This window comes from Triticum dicoccoides, chromosome 1B, assembly GCF_002162155.2.
Source record: "Triticum dicoccoides isolate Atlit2015 ecotype Zavitan chromosome 1B, WEW_v2.0, whole genome shotgun sequence".
Taxonomy (NCBI): Eukaryota; Viridiplantae; Streptophyta; class Magnoliopsida; order Poales; family Poaceae; genus Triticum; species Triticum dicoccoides.
Genome location: NC_041381.1, coordinates 402528194 through 402549827, shown reverse-complemented (window position 1 = coordinate 402549827; position 21634 = coordinate 402528194). Strand labels below are relative to the sequence as shown.

At 47.3% G+C, this 21634-nt stretch overlaps 2 protein-coding genes across 7 annotated transcripts; one reads left to right on the top strand and one right to left on the bottom strand.

Annotated features, from left to right (window-relative positions):
• The first annotated feature begins 2027 nt into the window (after nt 1-2027).
• Nucleotides 2028-7965, top strand: LOC119337728. 6 transcript variants are annotated; one of them, XR_005163583.1, is made up of 5 exons: nt 2028-2902; nt 2994-3149; nt 3296-3574; nt 6186-6298; nt 7841-7965. XR_005163583.1 is itself a non-coding variant. In XM_037609892.1 (5 exons), exons 1-4 carry the CDS (start codon nt 2147-2149, stop codon nt 3088-3090), a joined length of 444 nt encoding a protein of 147 aa, XP_037465789.1. In that variant the 5' UTR covers nt 2028-2146; the 3' UTR covers nt 3091-3574; nt 3726-4124. The 6 variants fall into 6 exon arrangements, 1 of the variants encoding a protein (XP_037465789.1); XR_005163580.1 differs by lacking the exons at nt 6186-6298; nt 7841-7965 and adding an exon at nt 3726-4124 and having other exon boundaries at nt 2028-2328; nt 2431-2902; XR_005163581.1 differs by lacking the exons at nt 6186-6298; nt 7841-7965 and adding an exon at nt 3726-4124 and having other exon boundaries at nt 2028-2479; nt 2787-2902.
• A 45-nt stretch (nt 7966-8010) lies between these two features.
• On the bottom strand, nt 8011-10694 carry LOC119337720 (probable xyloglucan endotransglucosylase/hydrolase protein 29). The gene is made up of 3 exons (XM_037609880.1): nt 10423-10694; nt 10164-10264; nt 8011-8909 (listed from the first exon to the last, which is right to left on the bottom strand). The coding sequence occupies exons 1-3, from the start codon at nt 10601-10603 to the stop codon at nt 8220-8222; spliced, it is 972 nt and encodes a 323-aa protein (XP_037465777.1). The 5' UTR covers nt 10604-10694; the 3' UTR covers nt 8011-8219.
• Nucleotides 10695-21634: the final 10940 nt, after the last annotated feature.

Genomic DNA, 21634 nt, shown 5'->3' with positions numbered 1-21634 from the left:
GTGGTGGCAGGTTCGAATAGTAGCTGAAACGCTGTTGTTGTTGTCCTTGTATTCTGAAGGTCTTTCCACTTGTAGGCCCCCATGATGATTAGGGTCAGTTCTTTTCCCCTCATAATTCTCCAGAATATGATTCTGGGATGCTGCCCACAGAATTATCTGTCCAGTTATTTTCTGTAATTTTAGCCTGTGATTGTTCTATGAGTTGTCTGTTGAAATGTCTGGAACGCCATTAGATTCAAGTGAGTGTTGAATTGGTAATACTTGGTTATTACTGACAGTTTCATGTGTAATGTGAACACAAAAACAAGATGCTCGGACCCTTCACTTTTTCCATCTACGACATTCACATGTCAATGTTTTAATATATACAATCTTTTTTACTAAGCAGACATCAATCCATACCAACACAAAATTAATAGTAAGCAATCAATCATATAGAAGTACATTCCTTACAGATTTTCATACAATGTTTTTTTGCTAAATTTCAGTACATGCCATCAATCACATGTTTGCATCATCCAAAGCAACATACAAATTAACTAACAAGAAACCATACAAGATTCCCCTGCTTTGCCTCCTGTAGCAGTAGCAATACAATGAGGAATCATGAGGAAGAAGAGAGACAGTGGAGGAGGCGCTCACCAGCTATCCTGGCCGGGCGGAGGTCGGGCGCGTCCTGCTTCCGGGTGGAGGGAAGGGAGGTCCGGGCAGGCGGGCGGAGGCCGGGGGCGTCCTGCTGCAGGGCGAGGATGGACGTCGGGGCGGGCGGGAAGGAGTCGAGGAGGGGCGGCCGGTCCAGGAGGAGTGAAGGAGAACGGGCGGCCGGCCTGGGGCGGCGTCGTAGGGGCCTCCCGCCGACGGATCTGAAGACGCCGGGGCGGTGAGCTGGCTGGCGCGAGCCAAACCCTAGCTCGATTTGGCTGGAGACGACGGGTGTGCGGGGAGGAAGAAGCGCTTCGTGAGAAATCCCCTGCTCTTTGCCTCGCTCGGTCGGCCCTCCCTGGTGGCATTCTGGCTGTAAATACAGTTGCCAATAGGGGTATTTGTTCAAAGCAAACCGTTTTGCTTTGCGGGAATGACGAGAATTGCCAAGTTGAGGTGATTCTAGATTGCACTGTAATTCTGAGATGATTTTGGACGATTCCTGAGGCAGAGATGAGTTCCTTTGTAATTTTGATTCCCCAGGCAGTAATTCTTCACAATTGAGCCAAAAAAACTGGCTCTGACATGTGGGCCTCACATGTCAGTTAACGGTCAAACAAACGGTCAAACTAACGCTTCATTTAGGTGTGGGTCCGGTTTGTCATAATCGCGATCAATAGATAAGCACTCGACGATTTGAGTTTTTTGATAAAGCCAACCATTCATTTGGTAGTTATCTGAGAAAAATTAAAAACCGGTAGTTTTTTGGAAAACTAGCCTGTAAAGTAGTAGTTTTATGCTATTTACTCCGGATGGATCCAGAGATAGAGCATTCTTTCCTTCACGTACTACTTTTTCTCAATCAGGACGTACTGAGAAACCAGCAGATTAAGAGCCAGTTCTTTTGGCTCAATTGTGAAGAATTATTGCTTTGGGAATCAAAATTACAAAAGAACTCATCTCTGCCTCAGGAATCGTCCAAAATCATCTCAGAATTACAGTGCAATCTAGAATCACCTCTCAGTGTCTCTTCTCATCTAGCCATTTTCTTCTTCTCCTCTCTGCCTCCCTTCTTCTCCTCCACCCTCCCTGCTCGCAAAGAACGCCAGAAAATAGGCATGGCGGTCGGCCACACTGCTGGCCCACGCCGTCGTCCCATGCCACGTCCGGTCGCCGCCATATGCCACGCCCCCCCCCCTCCGTTGTTACTGCTGGCAGGAGCAGCCAAAGCTCCTGGAGACAAGGAGCTCACCGGCCTCAATGGCCTAGTCCGCGGTGGGGGCCGCCGCCACGCGCCCCGCCGTCGGCCTCCGGCTTGGGTCGCCGCGCCGCTGCGCGCCATCAGGAACCGCCTGGGGCGCCGCCTACCATGGGGCTTAGCTCGGGTCACCGCGTCGCCGCCCGCCATGGGGAGCCGCCTGGGGGTCACCGCGTCACCGCCCGCCATGGGGAGCCACCTGGGGGTCGCCGCCCGCCATGGGGCCGCCAGGGCTGACCGCCCGCCATGGGGAGCTGGCGCCCTCGCCAAGCGCAGAGGCGGCCAGTGGCCCGACGGCGTCGTCCAACACGGGCCAGCTGCGAGCGTAGAGAAGCAGGTAAGGCGGAGCAGCGGCCGGGGTTGAGCGCCGGTGATCATCGGTGGTGGACGGTGGGTGGCTCGCCGGGCAGAGGAGGCGCCATCGCGAGGTCTGGATAGACCTGCGCCAATGGTTGCGTGATGTGGCAAGGACCTGATTGCTTTTTTATAAACTTACAGGGATCTGATTGCTTTTTTAAATTTATGTGCAGGCCCACCCCTAACGGACAAACAAACGGTCAACAGTCAGAGCTCTTACATGTGTGTCCGACCTGTCATAATCACGATTAATCGTAAAGCATTTGACGATTTGGGTTTTTTGAAACAACCGACCGCCCATTTGGTAGTTATTTGAGAAAAATTTAAAACCGGTAGTTTTTTGGAACCCTAACCTGTAAAATAGTAGTTTTATGTTATTTACTCATCCATCCGAGGCATTAGGTAAGCATCAATCGATGCTTTCGAGCTTAGCTTAACATAACATACTATTTTGATATTTTCTGATACGTGTTACCGAGCTAACCTGCAGGTATATACTGAGCATTTTTGTGATGTTGTTTGCTGTCAGGCTGTTGCTGATGGTGGAGGAATGCTGCCCAAAGGATTGTCATGCTTGATTTCGACCGTACAAGGAAATCAATGGGAATTAATGTTGCATCCAAATCAGGAAGCAACACTTTACTTGTGAGAATGTTGTATCTCTTGCTATATTGCCATTTCCCACTAATATGTTAAATAAAATTATGCTCATTATACCATTGTTTTATGTTGGAAGGGGAGCACTTGGCGTAGTGGTAAAGCTGCTGCCTTGTGACCATGAGGTCACGGGTTCAACTCCTACAAATAGCCTCTTGCAGAAATGCAGGGAATGATTGCGTACTAAAGACCTAAAGTGGTCGGACTCTTTCCCGAACCCTGCGCAAACGGAAAGGTTGCGTACTAAAGATCCAAAGTGGTCGGATCCTTCCCCGGACCCTGCGCAAGCGGAAGCTACATGCACCGGGCTGTCCTTTTTATACCATTGTTTTATGTTTGCTAGAGTGACACTAAGTGCATGATGATGTGTCCTGATGGCAGGGAGCCGTCGAAACCTTGCTGGAGAGGAGTAGCCATATTCAGCTGCAGGATAGTTCAGTTGTGCCTTTAGATGAGAAATCAAGAAAAGTTATTTTGGCAAGTCTCCATGGATTGTCAACAAAAGCGCCGTGCTGCCTCGGATTTGTATACATGGAGGATCTTACAGAATTCACAACATATGATGGAGAATACCACCCTACTCACAAGCTTTTGCTGGATCCAGCCAATTATGTGGCAATTGAAGCCGACCTGATATTTGCTTGTCTGGCTGGCTTAAGGGTAAGACTGGACATGTTTTGTATCAATGTTGCGCTACACTTCATAATCTGTAATCTAGAAAAATCTTTCAGTCGGGGACCAGGATATGATAATATGATTTTCTGTACACGTTTCCTTGCAATGCTGACAAATCTATTACGGGTGTTTTTAGCTATGCAAGATCATCCAAGGAAGAGGTCTTTGATGATGTGGAGGACCGCATAGCTGCGGGCATCCGTGTTATGGTGATAACAGGAGACAACAAAGAAACTACTGAGACGACATGCCATGAAATTGGTGTATTTTCACCTGATGAAGACATTAGCTTGAAGAGCTTTACAGGGAGGGGGTTCATGGCACTTGAGGATAAAAAGACACTTCTGCAAAAGAAATGTGGCCTTCTGTTATCTAGGGCAGATCCTAGACACAAACAAAAGATCATTAGGCTATTAAAAGAAGAGCGTGCAGTTATTTCTATGACTGGAGATGGAGTAAATGATGGCCCTGCTCTAAAACTAGCTGGCATTGGTATAGCAATGGGTATTCCCGGCACTGTGTACATTCTTACTCACCACACAACCCCACAACGGAGTGAGATCCATAGCAGAGTGAGAAAAGTTTTGGGCCCCCGCGTCACGAATTGACCTAGCCCCCGCGTCGCCCCTCCCGCGGGCGACACGGGCGGCGCCGCCACCTTCTGCCGCTAGCCCTCCCCCTCCTCCCCTTCCCCGCTGTTGTCGGCCAGAGCCGCCGGGGCAAAGCCCCCCGTGGTGGCTGGCGGCGGGGGCCTTCTCCCCTCCTCGTGTTCGTGGCCCGTGGGAGCGGCCAGGCCGAGCGGAGGCGCCGGGGCGCGCGGATCCTGGCGGCGGCGGGCCCAAGGCGCGGCTGCAGATGGGTCGACGCCTAACTATGTGCGGGTTTCCTCGTGGCGACAGCCTTCGCCAGCGGCGGGGCGGCACCTGCGCGGCATCGGGCGAGGGGTGGGGACGCGGCCACGGTGGCTTCCCGTGCGAGTACACGGAGAAGAGGCTGCGTCTTGTGTCCTCGGGGAGGATGGCTATCCTCGCCCAGATCCGTCGGCGGCATGGCGGCGGAGGTCGCAGTGGACGGTCGACGGCGGCGAAACAAGGCCGGTGGCAACGGCGATGTTCTGTCTGGATCCCGGGGCGGCGGCCCTGGACGATGGTGGCGGGTGAAGCTCGGGCTTCTCGCGACGGCATGGCGTGGTGCAGTCTCTATCGAAGGCAAATCTGTGACAGCGATCTGTATGCGGATTGCTTCGGATTAGAGACGGTGACGAGCGCGCGGGATCTATCTCGGCGGCTTTCGCGGTTTGGCGAGGCGGGGTGGGAGCCCTCCTCCTAGGCTCCAGTGGTGGCACACTCAGGCAGTGGCCGGTGCGCCAGGGATCCCACTGTGGCACTGTTGTTGCGGTTGGTAGCAGGATCTAGGCGGCCGGATCTGGGGCTTTGAAGGCGGTCGAGACGGTGCACAGGTTGTTGGGTGGATTTCTTGGGACGGATCCGGGTGAAAACCTAGTCTTCGGTCGATGGCCGGAGCCGGTGATGACGATGATCTTATCATCGTTTCCTTCATGAAGGCATCACCTAGGTGAAGCTCCCAACTCCACTCAATACCTCCGGGGGAAACCCTAGATCAGCTGATCGGATGTTGACGGCAATCATGTGTCGTAACCCCCTTGGGTCGGCATTCTTGGAGGTGCACTCGGCTTCGCGGGACCAACGGACGACTTCTTTGGTGGAGCGGTGCTTCATCCATACATTGATGGCGACGGATCTTGACGGCGTGGCACAATGCAGATTCGGAGTTCGATGTGGGAGGATGGACTCGCACAGGAGGACGACGCTGTCTGGCATCGTGGTGGCGTCGATGGCAGAGAGACCTGGCACGGTAGATGCAATAGTACAACTCTGAAGATGGACTCGTGGCAGGTGGCTGCGGCGGCCTCACACCCGCAGGCATCCTGGTTGAGGAGTGCGCCAGATTGGTAGGTGGCCCATACCAGGCAGGCGTCCTGGTTGGGACCTCAGGTCTTAGATGTTTAGGTTTGGCTGTGATATCTGTTTGGTATTAAGCCCAGGCTATCAGCGCCCCTTCATCAATTGGATAGGTGTAGCGACAGTTGTTGCTTAGATGATGGCTTTAGTCTTGTTGTTGTATGACTTTATAAGGTCTTGTGAGAATAATTAATAAAGTGGCTGCATGCGTCGCCCAGATGCAAAGACCGGGGGTCATCCTTCTTTTCTAAAAAAAACTAGCATAGCTGAATCATCCATCATGATGCACTTCAGAGTCTTCATGCTTTAAAATCACTTCTTTCAATTGTTTTCTTCAAAATACTATTGATTTCTCAAATGTCTTGTTGTTTGTCTTTGGCCTTTCTACTTAAGAAACCGACGAACTGTATTGATTGCCTTCCCTTGTCCCTCATATGTTACTACGTGTATGCTAACCAGATAATACTGTTTGAACTAGATCATCAAAACAATGTTATTTTTTTGTTTAGATTGTAAAACATAATTGACAAGTTCTAAGAAAAGAGTGATGTCTGCAAAACTATGTTTTTACTCAGCTTATATTTTGGGGCATTATCTGAAAAAACATTTTTCAGGTTGCCGAAGAGGATTCTGACATGGTGCTAGCTGACAACAATTTCAGTACCATTGATGTTGGAGCTGGTGAAGATCTATTTACAACCACATGAAAGCTGAAAGCTTTCATAAGGTTTGTGCACTGAGAGCCTTGCTCCGACTTCTCATTGGCAGTTGTTTGGTTGCTTGCTTGCATTTGTTGTACTGGTTCTGTATGACGACTTACTAAAGATGATGTCCCTGACTCGAGCATGATTGCATGACCGTTGACTGGTACTTCTTAATAAAGAGTGATCAAAACGCTCTTGTTTGTCTTTACGAAGAGAGTACTTCTCTAGATTTTCGATTCCGTTGTTGGGAAATCTTTTTGTTTTGAGTATTATGAAGGTCCTTGTTCACCGCTGCAGATACATACTTTCCTCAAATATTAGTTAAATTGCTATAAGATCACTCGGAGTATTATGAAGGTCCTTGATCACGGCTGCAAGCACTCAAAGTAGTGCATCTCAAATGGAACGATGATATTCTTTTTTCTGGCATCGTCAATTACCAACTCGTGTTCCAAAAAGCATAGGTAGGTGAGTGTCTTTGAAACCCATTAAAGCATTTTATTTAGTTTTTGCAATGGTCAAGATAATGACATTGAATTCATCTACAAGAACTTGTCTCGTTATTATGCTTTTTAGTTTTATGCACTCATCGAATGGGAAATAACTACTCCCTCTGTTCCTAAATATAAGTCTGCAGTTCATATTGAAATCTCTAAAAAGTCTTATATTTAAGAACAGAGGGAGTAATAAATTATCTTATTTGCCGGGTCAGTGTTCATTAATTGTTTCATGATTTGACATTCTACTATGCCAAAACTCCAAGATAGTTACTTATTATTCTCATTTAGGATGGTGACCACCTATGGAAGCGGTTTTTGGTGCACCTACTTAGCTTCATCGACAACGAAGCTGCACATGCCATTCCAGATGTAGGAGAATTGATTAGATGTATTAGGAAATATTGACATAATAAGTTTTTTTTTGCTCTATCCATATGATGCTACATTAAAAAAATTATTGATTTGAGATGAAGCATGCTCATCCCAGATTACTTACTAAGCCTTTTGTCCCAAACAAGTTGGGGTAGTCTAGATATAAAACCCTTTCACGAGGACTTCCCAGGAGGTCATCCATCGTAGTAGTACTCTCGCTCAAATGGGTTTCATACCCAAAGGACCGGCTAGTTTTTACGTTGGCTCGTCAAGCCTATCACAACCCTTAGATATGGAACCCTTTCACGAGGACTTCCTAGGAGGTCACCGATCCTAGTATTACTCTCGCTTAAATGAGTTTCATAACAATGAGACTGGCTAGTTTTTACGTTATTGGCTTGCTAAGCCTATCACAACCCTCCTCCTTTACCCGGGCTTGGGATGCTCATCCCAGATTAGTTCAACCAAAATTTATTTCTCTTTACAAACCAGTCTATGTGTGTGTGCAAAATATTTCTTGACTCAAGCCTTGTCTCTTTACAAAATATTTTTGTATGTGTATTAGTTATCACACATATATTTGCAATATTAGCCTTGTATATTGTCTTGTATTCAAAGTGTTAAGAATTTGCATCCATTTTTCAACCAGTTTCCCCAAACGGTTCATATGTGTGTGCCCCTGTGAATTTTCAGGTTGTTCCGGTGTCAAAAAAAGACAGAAGGAGTGAGTCATGATGTTGTAGAACATGGAAAGCTTTTGGTGGTTTGGTTTGTTGGGACTTGGGATGATGCTGTTCATGTTTGGGAGTCTTTTGTTTACTAGACGTTGCCTCGTGTTTTGTTCATGGAATCCGGCCGGAAAATGGTTTGGAACATTTAAACTATATATAAGCAAGTGGACGTACTACTGTATGTACTATTGATAAAATTACGTTTTTCTTGACGTTTTCCTATCTGTAATCCTCCTGTGTACTGTGTACATATCCGACAGATGCACCAACCTCGACCGAGAAAACTATCTCGAGGATGTCATGCATCGATCGACTCGACTCATTCGATCGGAACCCATAACCTACTGCATGCTGGAAGAGTACTGCAGCGGCGACGACGAGCGGCGGCGCCTCTTCTTGGACTCCCCCCAGAGGTGGAAGCTGGAGTCGCCGTCGGCGAGGTCGTCACACTCGGGGAAGACGGTGGTCTTGTATCGCACCCTGTCGCGGCACGCCGTGTAGGTCAGGTACTGCTCGCGGAACCCCCTCATGGCGGCGCGCTTGGCAGGGGCCATGACGGCGACGTCGTGCGTGAGCAGGTCGACCTGGCACCCCTCGGGGTCGGCGACGCTGCTGGCGTCGCAGCCGCTCAGGACGAGGTCGGAGAACTCGGCGGCGAATGGCGCGTAGGCGTAGTCGACCTTGTACTTGCCGCCGTCGGTGGCCCAGGCGGAGCCATCCCAGATGGTGGCGTAGACGGACATGGGCTTGGAGGGGAAGTCGCCGCCCATGGAGGGAACGCGGACCACCTCGCGGATGGGGACGCCGTCGAGGTAGAAGACGATGTTGTTGGGGGTCCAGGCGATGGCATAGCGATGGACGCCGGCGACGGTAGGTTCGACGGGGAGATGGTAACGCTCCTCTCGGCCGCGCACGGTGCTGCCGTTGCCGTACATGTTGGTCTGGACACGCCAGCCGTGACCGCGCCGGTTGCCCAGCAGCTCGAAGTCCAGCTCGTCGTGGTTCTTGGGGTACTCGTCCCAGTTCGACAGCTGCACAGCGCACACGCACAAGTCAGTCTCACACCAGCACGAATGTAAAGCTTTCGATGGCATGAACAAGTCAGCTGTCTCACAGCAACAGCAGCACCAAAATTTCTCGTAGAGATAAATATTTCGATCGGAAGAAGAAGAAATTTTGAACCAATCAAACAGTTACCAAAGAACTAATCATGCATGCCAATCAAAGGTGCATGCCTGAATCCTCAGTATAACATTTTATTTCTCCGGTATACGTGTTTGCTTTCTTCATTTCTGTCATAATTTGGGAAGACAAATAATGATCATAACTTTTTTTTGAGAAATAATAATGATCATAACATATATTTTTTGAGGGGTAATAATGATCATAACAAAGATATGAATCAGTACTGTTGGGTTGTTTGGGCCAGATAGGGCAACCGATGGCCAAGATTTTTTTTCTAGGCCTTGAAAGCAAGCCATCGATGTCGACATCACCCACCATGTGAAGGTGCACCAGGGCCGAGCATAAATTTCTTTCTTGAAGTGAACAAAAAGAGATGGAATTAACAAACCGTCACTCAGCCTCACTAGCGTTGTTCGGGCCGAGTAGGGTAATAAAATCAGGCCAGAAAAGCTAGCTTGCTAGCCATCGATGTCGACACATCCCACCAATGCAATGCAACCACCCGAGATGGATCGAGCTAGCTTAGACCGATAGATTACCCATACTGCAGGGCAATTGGTCGACGCACGCCAAGATGATGGACGTCCATTTCTACACCAATAGCTTAGTATATATCGCGCATATCTTCTTTTTCTTGGGCTGATGGCGGATGGGTGTTTCGTGTACGCCTACCTAGCACGACCGGTGTTAGGGCGGTGCTAAAGCGAAAGCGATCGACATGATGCTGACCGGTGTGCACTGCACCACGCAGAGGGGAAAGTAGACGGAATTTCTCCTCCCTTCCCGCCGCGTGGTACGCAGCCACACTTGTTCAGCCATTTCGATGGACAAGAACGAGCAGCAGCACTTTACACGGTTCCGCCCGGTGGATTTGTGGTGCTGTTCGCGGACAAGCAAGCGGAGTGTGTTGTGGATCACTGGGTAATTCATAGGACATGTATGGTCATCGATCTACCTAGACCAGTCACCAGCGTAAGTAGAGTTGATTTCTAGGCTTAGTCATGTCGAAATATCAAGTGACCCAGCAGATTAATCGATCGAACGAAACAAGTAAATAAAAGGATCAAACTGGAACAGGGGGCCTAGGCTGGGGCACGTACGTAGAAGGCGACGACGACGCCGGCGGTGTAGTCGGCCGGCAGCTTAATGGAAGCGCCGAAGAACCCATGGCGGTAGGCCGACTTGGATATGAACCCAGACCCTGCATCGTCACACTCACTTAGTTTGGAATATAATTATCGGGTTCTCGATCGATGGAGCGATCAAATAACTGCCGAAAACCAAATCGACTTTGATCGCGATCGGGGTATGTAAACGGGTATCGGAAATACGTACTGTTCCATTGATTGAATTACTTACCGGTGTATCGGTCCAGCTTGAGCGTGACGCTCCGGCCGTCCGCCGACCGCACGAGGTTGTCGCCCCCGAATAGCGGCGCGTACCCGGCGTCGAACGGCACCGGCGACGTGTCCAGCGCCGCCGCGGCGGCCGCGGCGAAGACCGCGAGAGCCGCCATGAGAAGAGCACTGGCTGCTGCCATGGCAACTCGCTGGTCCGATGGATCGACGGAGCTCGATCCTGCACCCAGGAGGCAGCCGCTGCGCTATGCGTGTATGTATTTCTGTGTCCGTGTGGCGTGCCTGTGTGTCGATATATATGCATGTCATGTCATCTTATGTTTCCTTTGTCGAGACGATGCGATTGGGTTCAAGTTCCTTTTTGGCGGAGCCGCCGGCGGGCTACGCCGACTTGTGGGCCCGGAGTATTATACTATCTCTAATAATGCTTATATTTGACCAAACAAAAATGCTAATAATACATCTTTTTTTGAACTTATTCTTTTTTAAACAGATTTTTGAACCTATTCTCATGCATCCCTAACGTTCTTTTTCGGCAACAAATCATGTGACATCTATCCCGGAGTGTGTTAAAGCGGACAGCCTAATCTAGAGGATCCATTTATTCATCTGCTTCATACTGGCTATTGTAAATACGCAACGAAAACGTCCATTTGATGGTAAATGACTGGCTATTGTTACGTACTTTTTTTTTTGAAAAGGGGACTCCCCGGCCTCTGCATCAGAACGATGCATACGGTTACATTTATTATAAAAATAAAGTAGTTCAATAATGTCTTGCAGTCTGCAACAAAATGATAGCTCACAAAGAGCAATAGAAACAAAGACCAAAAAGGCCCAAAAGCCACAACCGGCTGGCAAACTATGGATAGGTAAACTAATCGTCTATCCTATTACATGACCGCCATCCAAACCGGTTGAAGATATCCCGCGCTACCATCTCCCACCGGAGAGATCCAGTAACCAAACGCTCCCCGACCTCCATCGGAGTGAGTAAGGATCACATACGGATTAGCGCAGTAGTCCGGAATAAAAGCTGCAAAAAATGGATAGTTGATGTTCTGTTAAAAGCCAAATCATTTCTGCAGTTCCAGATTGCCCATAACAACGCACATGCTCCTACTCGAATTTGTCTAGCTGTTTCGGACTCTATCCCAACAAGCCACGTTCCAAATAACGACCCGACCGAACTCGGAGGAGTAATGTTAAAGGCAATTTGTACCGAGCGCCACAGAACACTCGCCAACGGGCAATCAAAGAAAAGGTGCTTGATATTTTCATCCCGATCACAGAAACTACACCTAGTAGAGCCTGTCCAGTTGCGCTTAACCAGATTATCTTTCGTTAAGATAACTTGTTTATGTATAAACCACATAAACACTTTGATTTTTAGCGGAACCTTAACTTTCCAAACATGTATGGAACTAGGAATAACACTAGAATTGATGACGTCAAGGTACATCAACTTGACTGTGAATTCCCCAGAAGTAGTAAGCTTCCAGCACAACTGATCGGGCTGGTGAGTAAGCTGAACCTCCATCAGTCTACTCACCAGATGAAGCCAAGCTTCCCACTGATCTCCAACAAGCACCCTCCTAAACTGAATATTAAAGGGATTGGACTGCAAACTCGTTGCAACCAGAGCATCTCGTCGCTGCACAATACGATATAACGAAGGATACTGAAGCGCCAGCGGCGCTTCCCCCAGCCAAGTATCCTCCCAGAAGTGAGTACTATTGCCATCACCAACAATAAACTTTGTTCTATTAAAGAAAGTAGCTTTAACTCTCATAAGCCCTTTCCAGAACGGCGAGTCAGTCGGACTGACTGTCACCTGCGACAAAGTCTTTGAGTGCAAATACTTATTACGCAAAAGCTGCGCCCAAGTTGCATCCGTCTCAGCTGCTAACTTATAAAGCCACTTACTGAGGAGGCATCTGTTCTTAACCTCAAGATTCTCAACACCTAGACCCCCTTGGTCTTTCGGTCGGCAGATGACGTCCCATTTGGCTAAACGGTACTTCCTCTTAAGCTCATCACTTTGCCAGAAGAAACGGGATCGATAGAAGTCCAGTCCTTTCCTGACTCCAACAGGAACTTCAAAAAAGGACAAAAGGAACATAGGCAGACTCGTGAGCACCGAGTTAATGAGAATCAATCGGCCTCCATACGACATGAGTTTTCCCTTCCAGCAGCTCAGTTTCTTCTCAAACCGATCCTCAATACACTTCCATTCGCTATTTGTCAACTTACGATGATGGATGGGGATACCCAGGTAAGTGAACGGAAGTGCTCCCACTTCACAACCAAACAATTGCTTATAAGCATCTTGTTCCTCTTTGGCTCTCCCAAAACAGAACAACTCACTCTTATGGATGTTTATCTTCAGGCCGGTCAATTACTCGAAAAGGCACAACACCAGCTTCATATTTCTCGCTTTTGCCAAGTCATGCTCCATAAAGATAATTGTATCATCAGCGTACTGCAGGATGGACACACCACCATCAACAAGATGCGGCACCAAGCCACCTACTTGACCGGCTTCCTTTGCCCTACCTATCAGGATTGCCAACATGTCTGCGACAATATTGAAGAGAATAGGAGACATTGGATCACCTTGTCTCAGGCCCTTGTGTGTCTGGAAATAATGGCCTATATCGTCATTCACTTTAATTCCAACACTCCCTTTTTGCGTGAAGGATTCCACTTGTCTCCTCCATGCTTCATCAAAACCCTTCATTTGGAGTGCCTGTTGAAGGAAAGGCCATTTGACTTTGTCGTACGCTTTCTCGAAATCCACCTTGAAAACAACACCATCAAGTTTTTTCGTGTGGATCTCATGGAGCGTTTCATGCAGGACCACAACTCCTTCGAGGATGTTCCTATCCGGCATGAAAGCAGACTGAGTAGCTTGCACCACAGTATGCGCAATCTGTGTGAGCCTATTCGTCCCGACCTCGGTAAAATTTTTGAAACTAACATTGAGAAGACAGATAGGCCGAAATTGCTCAATCCGCACAGCCTCTGTCTTCTTTGGAAGTAAGGTTATAGTTCTAAAATTCAGCTTAAAAAGATGAAGCTGGCCCAAGAATAAATCGTTGAACAAAGGCAAGAGATCTCCTTTAATAATATGCCAACACTTCTTATAGAACTCTGCCGGGAAACCATCCGGGCCAGGAGCCTTATTATTCTTCATCTGGGAAATGGCCTCAAATACCTCTTTCTCAGAAAAAGGAGCGACTAAAATATCATTCTCAACAGCCGTAAGTTGAGGCACATCCTCAATCCTAGACACATCCAGCGACACACAGTTGTCCTCTGGAGGCCCAAACAGCTGCTTGTAGAACTCAGTGATATATTGCTTTAAGTTTTCCTGACCAAGAATCGTTCCCTCGTCTTGTTCAAGCTGAAAGATCCTCTTTTTTTATACTTACCATTGGCGATCAGGTGAAAAAATTGTGTGTTCGCATCCCCATGAACGACTCTAGTGACCTTAGCCCAAAGCGCCCACTTTAGTTCTTCCTCACGAAGGAGCTCTTTCAGCCTCAATTCCGCCTCTAGCTTGGCATGAAGCTCCGAGGCTGGCAGAATCGTGGTTTCGGCCTTTACATCAAGGGACTGAATAAGCAAAAGGAGTTGTTCCTTTTCAGCCTTATAAATCCCACTGAGATGCTTAGCCCACCCACGTAGGAAACTTCTCAAATACCTAATTTTATTCTGCCAGCGCTCAAGCGCAGACCAACCTCCTGCATCCTTAGCCCATTCTCTGGCTACGAGATCCAAGAAGCCTTCTCTCTCAAACCAAGCAAGCTCGAAAGAGAAAACATTTTTATTTCCCAAATGGGTAGCCTCTCCAGAGTCAAGGAATAAAGGCGTGTGATCAGAAATACCATGAGTAAGCGCCTGGACCGTAACACATGGAAATTTCTGCTCCCATTCGACGCTAGCCAGGACTCAATCCAGCTTTTCAAACGTCGGATTTGGCAAGGCGTTAGCCCAGGTAAACTTTCGGCCCGAAAGCTCTATCTCACGCAAATCTAGTCTTCTGAGCTTCGGGATGTGTAAGGTGCCGGGTACTGAGGGTGTGCTTGAGTTTCACGAGTAGAAGAGGATTGAGCCTATGGGCAAGCCTCTGACGCAGGTGTGGTTGCGGTTTTCTAGGGCTCCCTCCAAGCGGTTGCAGGATGCCCGGGTCGTGGCCAGCTTGGGTATCATGGTGGGCAGACCGGAGCGAGTGGATATGGACTTCACCAGGGCCCACGGGATTGCCCGTATTCTGGTTAGTGTGATGAACATCGAGTATGTGCCTGAGGTGGTAAAGTGGGCATATCGAGGTCACATCTATAACCTTATCATTGAGTTTAAGGATGAGAGTCTGTTTGCTGAGGTGGCTAACGGGACGGACACTGATATGCACAAGAGGGATGATGGTTCTGCTCTAAAGGAGGCACCAGCAGCTGACAGTGGGCGAGAGTTGTCCAAAGCATCGGGTGGTGACTCTCAGACTTCTGCGGATGGTGTAGCACCAACTTTTGCGGTACCCATGACTGCTCTTAGATTCGGGTCTTTCGAGCCGGCATCTGCACCTCCGAGACTTTGGAGTGAGCGGGTGGAGTCTGATGATGTGTTCGAGCACATGTTACCGTCTCTGGAGTTCGAGGAGCCCGTGGTTCCTTTTGTTGGAGCGTCGCCGATCTCGGTCAGGGCTGGGGCGGATGAGACTGCTCTCGCTGGCGAGGGTCCGGAGATGGTGATTTCGGAGTCCTACACAGCGGTCATCGCACCTTCGGTTCAGCAAGTGGTGCGTTTTGTTGATGGGGGCGTGGGGCAGGAGGCTTCGGCGCTCTCATCGGGGCTTCCGGATGACGAGTTTCAGGCGGTGCAGCTTGATGCTTCCGGAGGGAGGCCGAGGCTGCTAGCCACGGCTCCTTCCTCCACTTTTCTCGGGCCGGTTTCGGTGGCGCCGGCGTCGCTTTCCGGAGAGGGCTCGGGACAGGTGGTCCCGGGGCCTTCTTTTCCAGGGGCACCTTCGGAGGCCTGCTTGCCTTCGGCGCCGGCCACGTTGCCTGGCCGGAGGGCCGGGGTGGATGGAGAACTCGGGCAGGTGGCCTTGGTTCAACCGTCCCCCGGCTTGGTGGTCTCGAGTGCTGCTACTCAGGAGGAGGTGATTGCGTTTGGGGGCATTCCGGATCCGGTCTCCGAGGGGCGACGGTTGAGTAGCCGTCTCCAGGACCATCCGGAAGTGGACGACATTCAGCAGTGGTGCGCTATGAGGGCGGCCAAGCTTCGTGACGTGGAGGTCACTACTGGTATGTCCGTCAATACCTCTAATTCTATATTGCATTTTACCAATGATGAGATTATCAATAATGCAAATCAACTAGGTATTTCACTAGGTAGTAATGATAGTGAAATCTCAACCTCGGTTAATGATATGCTGGATTTAGAGGCCGAACGGGCGCTTGAGATGATTCGTAACTTAGCGGCGGTAAAACCTATGAATGATTCTGAGATCGACGCTCTAGGGGTTAGGGCGCTCGATAATCTTTGTGCGGATCTGACTCAACCGTCTCCTGAGCCTAAGGAGGAGGTTGAGCGAGTGGATATTGTGGAAATGCGCACCTCTGCGGCTGGTTGTGAGGACCAACTGCAGAGTTTTAATGCTCCTAAACGCAAATGAAAGCGGAAGATCTACCCAGTTTCCGTAGTGCGTAGGAGTGCTCGGATTCGAACAGCTAAAAAATTCCATGACGAGATATGAAAGGAATCTTTTGGAATAGCAGATGTCTGAAAGACTTGGCTAAAAGAAGGTTTCTTGCCGAGGCTTCTATTGAGCATAAGTTGGACTTTATCGCTTTGTCGGAAATAGGTAGAGCCAACTTCTCGCCACAATTTCTTAATCCTCTTTCGGGGGGTATTGATTTTGATTGGCATTGTCTACCTCCGCGAGGAAGATCGGGTGGGATTTTACTTGGGGTTAGATGTGACTCATTAGAAGTCCGAAGCGTGGTCATGAGAGATTTCGATGTTAAGTTTAGGGTGCGGTCGAAGTCAGATGGGTTTAACTGGGCTTTGGTGGCGGTATATGATCCTGCACAGCCTGAGCATAAACCGGATTTCCTGGCTGATCTGGTTAGGATTTGTGGTTCTGAACAACTTCCTATCCTGGTAGGGGGTGATTTTAATATTATCAGAAGGAGTGATGAGAAGAATAATGACAATTTTGACGGCCTATGGTCCTTCATGTTTAACACAATCTTTGGTTACGTACATTAAGCAAGCACAGAAAAGGATTGGGTTCTTTTTTCCTTTTTGGCGGGAGAGATGGGAAAAGATTGAGTTGTAAGCTTTCAGTTAATGAAATCGTACTCCCTCCATCTTATAATGTAAGACGTTTTTGTGACTCTTGCTATAGTATTATTCATGCACTGATCTTACCTGTCCCAATATACTGGAAACAAGGATGTGACATGCATGACGTACGATCCTAAAATGCCACAGCATGGCTCTTCTCCGCTACCTGCCCGCGCCACTTGAAACTTCAGTACCAGGCGCCATCTGCATTCCCTGCTTAGAAAATCTATCCCTCAATTAACAAGTGCCGAAGATCATGAGCCACGCGTGGTGTCATCGCACGGGCACTAGCAGCAGGGCACGGCCGAGCCCCTGACAGTGACGGTGACAGGAACACATTAGACGAACCCATCATCTCAGACCGGGAGTGGATTAGTTGCGTAGAGGAAGCTTAAACTAGAAAAGCAGTGGCCGATGGCGAGACGTGATGATGCGGGGTGGATGGACGTGAACAGACCACCAACCAAAGTGCTCGCATCTCCGGCGCGTAGCTCGCTTGGATCGCGGGCGGCCTACAATATCCATTTTCGTACCGGCCTGCCTGCAGAGCGGAGCCAATGAAGAGACGGAGGAAACCGGACCACTGCTGCACCAAAAAATATGTGTCTGTCGACCGATCGATAAGAATGTCAGCTGTACCTGGTGTCCTCTTCCTCCTCCTCCTGCTGTCCTACACTAGCTACACGCCTTGATTGTTGGATCGACCCTCCTCGCGTGCGAAAGCTGTGTGTATTTGTCCATCTCACTTGATATAACCGGCTGTGGCCACGGATCCACATGTGTAGTGGGTGAAGGGAGGGCATTCGCCTGTATATATCATCGTCATCCTCTTTGGCTTCACTGTTGTGTGTATGTGGCTACTCTGGCGTGTAGATATGCAGATATGCGAGCTGTTTGCGTCATCCAGACGGTTCTGATTGTGCTGTATGCAAGGTGGTGTTGTATCATCTATCAATCTATGCAATATACTACCATCTTTTTTTTTTGACATGAATCTATGCAATATACTTACTATTAAATTAAAAGCATATAAATAGGCAAACTGAGCATAACTCAAATGGTTAAGTTCCTCCTGGTGGAAACCATTCCACCAGGGCTCAAGTCATAGACTTGACACCGGTGATTGTATTTTCCTGGATGTATATAGGCCTTTTGGTGATGTGGGTTCAGTGGGAGCAAGTCAACTATGAAATTGTCTGTGATGACTTCACCAATCTTAAAATGTGTCTACGTGCGTTCATAGGGTTAGCTTATCTGCATGCATATGAGCATATGTTGTACTATGTTTAAAAAAAGCACAATAACTGAGAGAAAAACAAAAGCCTTTATAATATATACATCTGGGCTATTCTGTTTCGCGTAACAGAATATTATTCTTTTACCCTACTTGAACTGATGGTTTCACGCGGTTGTAATGATGATTTTCATCTCGTCGAACTGAATGTCTTTTCGTCGGAATGGGGCGTGTAATATATCGCTGGAAAGCTCTTGACATCTACATTAAAAATATATAGAAATTTTTTGCAAAATCATCGCGGTTTAAGAGTAGTTTTGAGAAAACCGTTTTTTCAAAACCAAAAACGCGAATCATATTTTGGACTCAATTTTCAAACGGTTTGCCGGAATTGAGCAAATAAGATGGCATTGGAAAGCTGGTAAAAATACGAATCTTCCATATATCTACTGTTTTTTCAAATTTTATACAATTTAAAAGTAATTTGAAAAACGGCGAAACGTATTTTTGCATTTTTTTTGCAAACGGTTTGCCAGATTGACGCAAATGATACGGCGTTGGAAAGCTATGGAAAATGGCAACTTTTTCGTATAGAAATTTTTTTCTAATTCCTTATAATTTAAAAACAAATTCAAATATGGTCAAATCTGATTTTGAACGTGATTTTTTAAAAGTTTGTCGAAATGGGGCAAATAATATACCGTTGGATGGCTATCGAAAATGAGAAGCTTACTCATGTTGAACGTTCTCTACGTCGCAACCGTTTCAGAGTAATTTTGAATAAGGTAAAACTCATCGTGTTATTTTTTTCGTGTCTAAAAAACATAGCACTCATACTGATCTATGTCTATGTTTGTACTGAGGTATTTTTCACAGAGTAGTTTTGAATACGGTAATACCGGTTATGCTATTTTTTCTGTTTTGGAAACATAGTACTCGAACTGATCTCCGTATGGGTTTGTGTTGAACGTGTGTTTTCGCAGACTTGACTTTACTTTTTGTTTTTTCGTTAAAGTTTTGCATGTAACTTTTCAACGGTTTACTATATTATCGTCCCCGAACTTGCATCGTTTATATCGTTGAACTGAATGCTATTCTTTTCAAAAAGAAAATGTTTTGCATGTTTTATTCTAACTCAACATTTTTTTTGCAATGATGTTCTGAACTTCTCTCATTTAAAAACTTGTACATTTACCATTTGAATTTCTATGGAGTTTCTTTTTTTGTTTGAACTTTTACAATTTGAATTTCTATGTGTGTTTATTTTTTAATTCAAACTGACCATTTCTTTTTATTACGAACTGGTCACCGTTTTTAACTCGTACTGATCAATATTTTTAATTCAAACCTTTTTGTCCTTTCATATGACAGAAATTTTCATCTCCCCTGACCTCTTAAAATTCAAGACTCAAGCACAAACATCCTCATCTTATGTCACGCCCAATATGCGACCCTATCCAAAAAGAACTCGAAGGTCCCACCAAGGATAGACCCGCATATTGAAACGCTTTTGCAAGGTGGATATCATTATATCAACATTACATAATAGATGGGGATACATACATAAGGCATAAAATGCCACACGAATACAACATCACAATACATAAAATCAACATCCGACTACGGATGAGACACAAACAGAAACTCAAACAACATCCACCCTGCTAGCCCAGGCTGCCGACCTGGAACCTATCCCTGATCGAAGAAGAAGCAGAAAAAGAACTCCAAAACAAGCAAACATCGCTCTCGCTTCATGATCATCGCATAACCTGTACCTGCAACTGTTGTTGTAGTAATCTGTGAGCCACGAGGACTCAGCAATCCCATTACCATGGGTATCAAGACTAGCAAATCTTAAAGGGAAAGGAAGGGATAAAGTGGTGAGGCTGCAGCAGCGACTAAGCATATATGGTGGCTAACATACGCAAATAGGAGCGAGAAGAGAGCAAGCGGAACGGTCGTGAAGCTAGCAATGATCAAGAAGTGATCCTGAACTCCTACTTACGTCAAACATAACCCAGAAACCGTGTTCACTTCCCGGACTCCGTCGAAAAGAGACCATCACGGCTACACACACGGTTGATGCGTTTTAATTCGTATCTGGTGTCAAATTATCTACAACCGGACATTAATAAATTTCCATCTGCCCATAACCGCGGGCACGACTTTCGAAAGTTTATACCCTGCAGGGGTGTCCCAACTTAGCCCATGATAAGCTCTCGCGATCAACGAAGGATATACCTTCTCCCAGGAAGACCCGATCAGACTCGGAATCCCGGTTTACAAGACATTTCGACAATGGTAAAATAAGACCAGCAAAGCCGCCCGATGCGCCAACAATCCCGATAGGAGCTGCACATATCTCGTTCTCAGGGCAACACCGGATGAGACATCCTACGAGTAAAACCAGACATCGAGTTTCCCCGAGGGAGCCCCGCAGTCTACTCGGTTCGGACCAACACTTAGACAAGCACTGGCCCGGGGGGGCTAAAATAAAGATGACCCTTGGGTTGGCCGACCCAAGGGAAAGGTATAGGTGGTGGTGAGGCAAATGGTAAAACCAAGATTGGGCCTTGCTGGAGGAGTTTTATTCAAAGCGAACTGTCAAGGGGGTCCCATAAATCACCCAACCGCGTAAGGAATGCAAAATCCGGAAACATAACACCGGTATGACGGAAACTAGGGCGGCAAGAGTGGAACAAAACACCAAGCATAAGGCCGAGTCTTCTACCCTTTACCAAGTATATAGATGCATTAATTAAAATAAGAGATATTGTGATATCCCAACATAATCCTGTCCACCATGGAGCAATCTTCAACTTCACCTGCAACTAGCAACGCTATAAGAGGGGCTGAGCAAAAGCGGTAACATAGCCAAGCAACGGTTTGTTAGGAAGGGTGTCAAAGGTTAGAGGTTCATGGCAATTTAGGATGGCTTAATAAACAGGTGATAGGTAGCGCAGCATAGCGATAGAACGAAGCAACTAGCATAGCAATGATAGTAGTGAGATTCAGAGTAGCGGTCATCTTGCCTGAAATCCCGCAAGGAAGAAGAACGAGTCCATGAAGAAGAAGAAGCCACGAAGACGAACCATGCGTAGACGAATGAATCCTCACGAACGCAACGAAACGGGAACTATCGAGAAGAAGCACACAACATGGTAAGCACACCACACATAGGCAAGACAAGATGCACAACCAAACATGATGCAAGACAAGACTGCAAGAAGCTACTCATGGCAAGAGATGATGCATACAAGAGCAACACATCAAGGCAAGTTTAAATGAGGCCGGGATCAACATATAACAATTCCGGTAAGTCCTCATATGCACATTTCGAAATTGGTCCAGATCTGAATAAATCTTATGTTCAAGTTGTTACACGGCAAGTTAAGATGCACCAAGAGGATCTACACGAGATTCTAGTCAAGTTACATATAAAGTTCATATAATTCGGAGCTACGGCCTAGAAGATATGAGCAACACAAGTTAAACATGGCATTGATGCAAAATGCACCCAAACATCAAGCAAAACACCTCAAAACATGGATGCAACATGATAATATGAAACTACATTCAAAATCAAGCAAGTTTCATATAGAGCACACTCAAAACGGAGCAACGG